Here is an 8335-nt window from a genome sequence, read left to right as displayed (position 1 = left end):
CCACCAATTGTGGGGTCACCGGGGAAAAAGTTCATGGAAATGAGAGGTTACTTACGCCACACTTTTCTTTCTTAAATTTTCCAGGAGCTCTTCTCCGTTTCTTCCGTCCGTTTATCTTCCCAAACCCAGTCCTTAATCTATACGAGTTCCGAAATCCGTAAAACAACAAATCCGAGCCACAATCCGTAAACCGTAATGCTTTTTTCCCCCCTTCCGTAAACACCAACCCGATTCCTCCATCTCCTCCATCTCCTCCAAAACGCATTCAACTCGCTGACTTCCACACCGGTTCACCGGCTTCCGCGGCATTTATATTTTGTTTCCTGATGAGGCTCACCTGTGTCTCGTTGTTTTGCTGACTAGGCCCTTTCCATAGGCGGGACAGCTGGTGCTTCTTGGCGGCCATTTTGCTCAGGTCTATGTCGCGTATATTAAGCAGGTCGTTCCGGAAATACCTGTCATGGATAACCCTTCCCCTGGTCATCTTACAACCTGAAATGCGCAATAAATCATTTTTATAACAGACGTTCTTTGGTCATTTTTACGTTGAAGGTTGAAGTTAGGAGTGCAATTTAATTGAGCTATTTATGTACCTGAAGAACACAAACATCCTTTTTGGATGCAAAACGGCACAGCGCAGTTCAGAAAAGGTTTGGAATAAGTTTTAATTTGTTATGAAGAGGGCATTTTCAGGAGAACACTTAAGCAGATGCAAACAACATGAATCTCCCATGGTGCTATGAATCCAAGTAGTTTTACAGAAAGTTTTATAGTCCAAGTACATCTCTGGTGTTATTATCATGAACAGGGTGATTAGAAATGATCACTGCATGTACAGTACATCAGAATGAAACAAGATAATTCCACATAAGGCACAATGGCTGTTTCTGATAATGTTATCCCCACATTTACAGGTAAGTTGAAAATCACATACTCAGGCCAAGTCAGGAATGAACCCCTAATAAGTGATTTAGCAGTAAGAAGATCTAAAAAGCTAAAAAGTGTTTAAGCTCAGGATCTCAGAATTGAAGCCTAAGTGTCACGACCTCAGCGCGCCTGTCTCTGCAGAAGTGAATTCTCCTGGGGCCACTAAAATAACCCCAGAATAGTGACTGGGTCAGGTTAAAAACCCAATCAATTCTCCCTGCTCACAAATCTTCCTCATGGTCTCTGATTGCATCTCACTAATGAAGTGGGGAACCCCTGGGGCAACATTCACAGTCACTAGAAGACAAGCAGGCAGTGGATGCCCCATTTGGCATTGTTCCTGCTATTCCATTTTCCACATGCGGTTGATCATGGAAAGGTGAGTGCTTCTCCTTAAATGAAAATTGACATAAGCACAATTCACCCTGCCCAGCAGCACTAAGGAAAATGTACGTCTGTGCTATGAATAAAGCCCTTTGACTGAGCACTGCCCTTGAGTGATTTTGCATTGTTCTTCTCCATAAGCATGCATGTCTGCAAGTCCACGTTTTCTTGTAAGGCTCTCAAACTAGCAAAAATCCATTTGATATGTCGGTCCCATCCATATATACGGAAAATGATGTGTTCCAGATCTTTAGTATGCTACAGTTTGAGGGTGCATAGTGATGTGGTTAATACTGCTGCCTCCTGGCTCTTGGGTTTGATGGTGATGTGGGTTACCTTCTATGTGAAGTTTGCATGTTCTCCACATGTTCATGTCCACACACAATGCTTGTCCCCGTCACCATAGTGGGACATTAGGACCCACATGGACTGCAGGGTGAGCACCCCCTGCTGGCCCCACTAACACCTCTTCCAGCAGCAACCTTAGTTTTTCCCAGGGGGTCTCTTATCCAGGTACTGACCAGGTTCACACCTGCTTAGCTTCAGTGGGTTGGCAGTTGTGAGTTGCAGAGTGATATAATTTCTTCTTTAATTGCTTATATGTTTCCTAAACGTCTGGCAATTTGAAACATGCGTTAACCTAAAGAAAAAAAATGCCGACCTACAAGCGAAGATTTTCTTCAACAAATACTTAAATAATTCTGAATTACTTCTTCGGGTGTTCATTGTATACTGTACTACAACTAGTTCTGGTCCTTGGTTTGAGCATTTTAAAATATATGTAAAGGAGTATCTGCAGACTATTTCAAAATGTAAAAATATGAAAGCGGTGCGGATGTTATTTTTATTTAATTTGTTTACACTTTTTTTCATAATTTGAGTTTATTTTGTAATATGTACCCCTGGCGATGTTTTTGTCTTGTTATATGTAAATGTAAATGTTATATGTACTCTTGTTTGTATTGTAAGTTTTGTTATTATTTATGCATAAGTAAAAAAAAATAAGAAACAACTAGCTCTGGTTGCGTAATTTCTATTTTCGTTTCTTATTGGTTTGGTATTTTAATTAACATAAAACTACGTATGTCCTGTTTGGATCAGGAAGTAGAGAACACGAGTTATGGAAGAAGTATTTGCGTGAACCGGCTGCCGTGCGGCTTATGAGACGAAAGTGTTCGTAACGTTTGGGATCCAAAAGGTTATTTTTTCAAACAAGAACAAGAATTCGCGTATATGGTTCCGTTGTTTTCGTGTCTACTGTAGGAAGCTACTGGGACTTAGCTGTTGCAAGTATTTAATTACTGTAAAAATCAAGATCTATACGTTTCTTCAGCCGGTTTGTCTCGTTCTTGAAGAGGTTATCGGAAGCTCGGTGAGTTATGATAGTAAAGCATTGAAAAGCAAGGTCACTAGTCCAGTCCTGCTGAGTGGATGGTAACTGTGAGCTCGCCCGCCGAGAGGAAGCATGATCCCCCGGGGTAAAGAGCTGCTTGTCCGGATTTCTGGCTCCTGGAAGCCGCTCTTCAGGGGCAGGTTCCTCCTCGTCACTAACACGGTGAGCTGCGGGGGGATGCTGGCAGCTGGAGACTTCATCCAGCAGACCCGAGAGAAGAGGAGGGATCCGGGCAGGACACGGGACTGGTTCCGGACGGGTGAGCCTGGAGAGCTGCTTAGATGATGCTTTTATTTACCCCTTGTATTGAGACCGCCAGGTATCGTTACCAAATCACAAAAGGAGATGCAGTTAATCGATTTTTTTTGTTAAGTCTTCTTTATTTTAACTTGTAGTTATCTGATGTCTTCGATTAACACCTGCTCTTTGCCTTTTGCACCTTGAATCTGATTTCCTTTTTTGCAGGTTAATCATTAAGTTAATTGAAGAAAACAACAAAAAAAAACACGGCCACTCTCGCCGTGTTCCCTCTAGAGCACATGATAAATAAGTACTGTACATAATATAAGAAGCATCAAAGTAACATAAATGACCTGAATGCAGATGCAATTCTTGTGCTGTCCCCTCTCAAGGTTTAAGGAGTCTGATTAGGCGGAGTAATGATTAATTCTCTCTTGCAGGGCGCATGTTTGCTGTTGGCTGTTCCATGGGTCCTGTCCTGCACTACTGGTACCTGTGGCTGGACAGAGTGTATGTGGGGAAGGCTTTGCAAACAGTCAGCAAGAAAGTTCTTGTTGACCAACTGGTTGCGTCTCCTACTCTTGGAGTTTGGTATTTCTTAGGTAAGATGAGGTATTTTAATTAAAACCCGGTAGTCCTACAGACCTTCAGGTTCACCGTTCCTGCCACATGGGAATTGATCTGCGCACTTGTTTTAGGTGTTTCTGCACTTGGTCTTTGGTTTCAAAAATCCCCTTTGTTCACATTTGTCTCCAGTATTCAGCATTAAGATCTACAGTCACTTCTTAATGTGGACTTAAGGTTTGTCCCCTCATTCTAACTAAACTGTTCTCAGCAGGGGATCAATTTCTGATGAAGGGACACAGGTGGAAATGGCTGTGTGTGAAACACTCCCACAAGGAGTGTTTTTGTTTCTCTGCAGAAGTCCACACGGTTACATTGCAGGCAACACATCTGAATGAGGGGCATTCTGAAACTCAGAAACTGGTGCAGGGTTGATGGTCATTAAAATCCAATTAATCTTGTTAAGAGTGGAAAGCATTTTTAAAAATTGAGAATTTGGCTAGATCAAAAGCCTGATCCTCCCAGAAGCAGGGTTTAGAAACACAGACCACAGCAAAGGCACTAAATTGTTTGATAACGTTAACAAGCAAGCAAGAGGCACTTGTTGTTTCAGCCTTATTAACTTAGACTGAGTGACATCATTTGCCACAGTTCACAACCACTGAATATGTGTGGTGCTAAATATTAAATTTTTGGAGTTAAGTAACATCAAATCTATTGCTTTCCATGTACAATGTGCACAGAAGTCTACAGCTGGGAAACTCTGAAATGGATCTCGTCAGCTGTGCAGTGAGAGCCTCCTTGCTTCCCCATTCAGTACGGCCTTCACGTCCGGGGATCAGCTGGTGCTTGAATGCAGTACACTGTGTGTCCAGTTTAATACAGCTAGCAATCAGATCTGTGGTGCTCTGTGCTTCTTCCATGCCAGCTCAGCCAGTAAAGTGAAGTTTATAAGCGCTCAACCTAGTGAAATGTTTAATATAAATCATAACCTTATTGTATGCGATGGATTTATATTTTAAATTAGAACTCATTAGCACTGCTTATGGTGAAAGCCCTCAGGTGAATTGTCTAGCAAAATGACTTGTTTTTTTTTTGCTCTAATTGGGTTGCAGTGGGACGATTCCAGTGTTGTAACTTGAGTTGCCGGACGGTGCTCTGCTCCGTTTCTTTCCATTTGTTAACAGACGGTTATTTTCTCAGGAATGGGAGTGATGGAAGGCCACACAGTGCAGGAAAGCTGGGAGGAATTCAGGGAGAAGTTCTGGGAGTTTTACAAGGTAAACACACGACAAAACATTTCTAACAATCCTAAGCTTAGGAAGAGTGAGGTGACATTAGGTGATGTTCGGACTGGGCCCTACCATGCCTGGCTGATTTTGATTAAATTATTTTGAATCCCTTTAGGCAGATTGGTGCGTTTGGCCACCAGCACAGATGGTGAACTTCTACTTCCTGCCTTCCAAATTCCGGGTCCTGTATGTCAACATAATCACACTTGGCTGGGACACCTACCTCTCCTACCTCAAGCACAGAGTAAGTCATTCCCGTTTCTGGGTTTTTTTCCCTGGCCTGTGTTTGTATTCCTCTCTCACTGGTGTCTGGCTTAAGCCCTGCTGCTGTGTGTGTGTGTTTGTGTGTGTTGACCTGTGCAAGTTGTTAAACTCCTTTGTTTTCCCTCATCAGGTGAGATGAACTTTGTCCACTTTGTATAGCAATTCCCTACACACTGTAAAGACTTATGTAACTGGGTCATGTGTACCCTAACCACATGAACATAAAGCATGCAAGAAAATATGAGGTCTTTCGGCTTACCTAGATTGGTTCTTAGTATGTGAAAATATGCACATGTAATTGATGGCGGCAATCACTGCAGTTCATGGTTTCTGTTGCTCTGTTGTGTCTTTATCAGGACAGTGCCAAAAGAGGTGACCTCACCCAAGACTCCAGCAGCAGTGTAAATGAGGACCAGGAAACAGAGGTGCCCTTACCTGTAGCACAGCGCTTGGAAGAGAAGCTCTAGATTCCTGAGGCACATGTGGGACTTTGCAGTACCGGCTGTCTAGACATGGCATCCTATCCTTTTCTGACCTGGGCATCGTTTTGTTAAAGAGATCTTTCACAATCTGGACCGCAAAATAAGCAGAAACAATCCAATAATGATCCTACTATCTCATGAAGTAAAATTTTAGACCATAAGATCTACCATGTTTTGTCGAAGTAGTTGCACTGTTTGAGTGTTGATTTTACACCCTTGCTGAAACTGGGGGGTAAATAATTTCTCTTTGTACGTAGGAGACAGACCCTGTTTTTGGCCTTTGGTTGAAGACTAAGGGTAACTGAGCTGATGACAGACACCAGAGTCCTCTCACCTGCCTTTAGAGAATAGGATAATTTCTTAAGTTTTTAGCTTCTGCTCAGCTGGGGAAGCCCGATAGAGCCTGTATTTCTGACACTGTTAAATTGCTTTTCAGAACTGAAATGTCTGGTACACTATTGGGTTTTAGATGTCTCTAAAGAGATCGTTTTTTGCCAGTGTCTGTACTGTCAAGCAAAGCTGTAAATTAGGAATCACTCGTGTTCTGCCTGTTTTCAAAGTGATTCTGTGCCTTTTGTTTTGTTGACTGGGTCTGCTCATGACTTGTTCAGCATTGCCATTGAAGAGTAAGAAGGCGTAACTGCTTTCTTGAAAGCAGAACCAAGATTTGAGGAAAGAGGATTAATAGTCACAAGTGTTTGAGACTTGTGTGGCGGCATCTTTCAAATTCTTCAGCTAGAATGAATATTAAATAAAACCTGAAAGGGTGTTTTTGTTGGAAAGAAAAGCATTTGAAGAAATGTTTTTAGCATACAAAAAACTTACAATACAAAAAAACTGATTAATTTCCACTACTTGAAAGACTTTTGTGATTTAGCTTTAGAAGGTTTTAGGGGCTGAAAGGAACATAATTGCCAAAATTCCTAGATAATCAGATCATTTAGACTAAAATTGTCTGAGTCAATCAATGGAACAGCTAAACTACAGTTCTGATGTAATGATCCATAAGAAGGGTTCCCCAGTGGATTTTTAAATGAAATGAAGGCTGCAGGTTTATGGGCATGTCTTCATGAAGATTTTTAAAGCCTCGTTCTGTTCTCTACTATCGATCTGTACCGTGTTGCTTTATATAATGTTTCGTCATTGTTGCTCTCTCCTTTCAACTGTAGGGGGAGCTCTATTAACACATCCTTCTTTCATGGGAGTCCTCTTTTCCCCAGGTAGATCACAAACATAGTAACGGAGCTGCATGGCAGTATAGTGTTGTCTGTATATGAGCAGGTGTGAAAACGGAGATTAAACAAGCAGTCAGTGGTTATAATTTCTACAATATAGCATTTGAAATCTACCATACAGAAACCTTAGTGTGAATCGATTTTATATCAATACTTAAATTTGGCGGAAATTGATTGTTATTGGTGTTAAACCAGTATTATCTGTAAATCACTGGGTAAACAAATTATATATGTATGGAATATATCTATGGAATAAATTATTTTAAATTTGTTGCAAAACCTGTCGTGTTAATCTAAACTTGAAAAGTGTATATTGTTTGTTAATAATCAGGTTATAATCAGCCCTGCTACATTAAAAAAGCCCTTAGCATCTCCTTGCTTTATCGGTTGAAATGCATTTGAAGATTGTGAAGATAAATTGATATTTTTAATCAATGGCTATTTAATTGGGGGACTGGAGGTTGTTTTACTTTATAATTCCGCTCGTTAATGTTAACACGCTGTATCAGGGTAATATGACGTGTGACGCAGAGTTCATAACCAAGTGAAAGGGAGAGACAGTGTTGCTAACGCTGTTTAGAAAAAGGTGTTGTGGTTTCTGGCTAACCTTGTTAGGGAAGAAACTGGCATTGCAGACCGACGTGCAAGGACAGTGAGGTGGCAGGCTTTGCAGAGAAGGAAGTGGAAGCCACTGCTCGTTGTGCCAGAGCACAACACTTTTTAATTAATTTTTTTTTGTTTTCGGAAGCGCAGCTCCTTATTAGTCTTGTTTTTGCCAGTCCACATCCTGTGAAAGGGGAAAGAGTAACAGGTTACCACAGGTTCAACATCGCAGGGTGCGACAACGTGCAAAGATTTCCTTAAATCTAACGATTTCTAGCGAATCCAACTTTGAGAGCTGAGGAACTGCAGAGCCCACTGAATCTCTACATGTGCATAGAGCATTCTGACAGCTCATACAATTTATAGACCTTAATTGGATTGCATGCTGAGAGCTCCCAAAGAAGATCAGTTGTAATGGACAGACGAAGATGATCCTTTTCTTAATCTGCTAAACAGTTTGCAGGTATATAGCCTTAACTGTAACTTGCTCTATGGTTGCATGGCCCAACCACCAATTAATTTGACATTTTAATTAGGATCTTGCATGAGTACCTTCTCTATTCAAAAAAGACATTTCCCTCTACATTGTCTGTTTGCCATAAATATTCTGTTGGAAGAAGTCCATATCCCTGCTTAAGCCCTTGTAATTATTTCTGTTTCAATCCCCCTTGTGTAAAAATAGAGTGCCTGAGAAATATTTAATATAAAATCTTTGGCTTTAATTCACCTATGTTTCTGGGGAGTGGGTAGATGCAATCTGCTCAGCTCTGCACACTAGTTTAGTGAGGCAGTGTTTGAGGGGGTGGGCGATGGGAGATTTTTCACATCTCCATCACTCGGCTGGCTTGTTTATAGCGTTGTAGTGTAACAATTTTTTTTAACAAGTCTTAAACAGTTGGAATTAAGTTAAATAGAAATAGAGGCCGGAGCCTCCTTAATACTGCTTTTAGG

At 41.2% G+C, this 8335-nt stretch overlaps 1 protein-coding gene across 1 annotated transcript; it reads left to right on the top strand.

The window, feature by feature from the left end:
- The first annotated feature begins 2376 nt into the window (after positions 1-2376).
- On the top strand, positions 2377-7060 carry mpv17l2 (MPV17 mitochondrial inner membrane protein like 2). Its single transcript, XM_088907659.1, has 5 exons — positions 2377-2963; positions 3385-3546; positions 4712-4788; positions 4916-5044; positions 5421-7060. Exons 1-5 carry the CDS (start codon positions 2777-2779, stop codon positions 5529-5531), a joined length of 666 nt encoding a protein of 221 aa, XP_088763785.1. The 5' UTR covers positions 2377-2776; the 3' UTR covers positions 5532-7060.
- Positions 7061-8335: the final 1275 nt, after the last annotated feature.

Source organism: Atractosteus spatula, chromosome 28 (genome assembly GCF_055471065.1).
Source record: "Atractosteus spatula isolate fAtrSpa1 chromosome 28, fAtrSpa1.hap1, whole genome shotgun sequence".
Taxonomy (NCBI): domain Eukaryota; kingdom Metazoa; phylum Chordata; class Actinopteri; order Semionotiformes; family Lepisosteidae; genus Atractosteus; species Atractosteus spatula.
This window is presented reverse-complemented; position numbering and strand designations above follow the sequence as displayed.

Coding starts and splice junctions, on each gene's coding strand:
- mpv17l2 (XM_088907659.1), top strand. CDS start 2,777: ATGATCCCCCGGGGTAAAGAGCTGCTTGTCCGGATTTCTGGCTCCTGG. Junction 3,547..4,711: donor TGGAGTTTGGTATTTCTTAG/GTAAGATGAGGT, acceptor TTATTTTCTCAG/GAATGGGAGTGATGGAAGGC. Junction 4,789..4,915: donor AGTTCTGGGAGTTTTACAAG/GTAAACACACGA, acceptor GAATCCCTTTAG/GCAGATTGGTGCGTTTGGCC.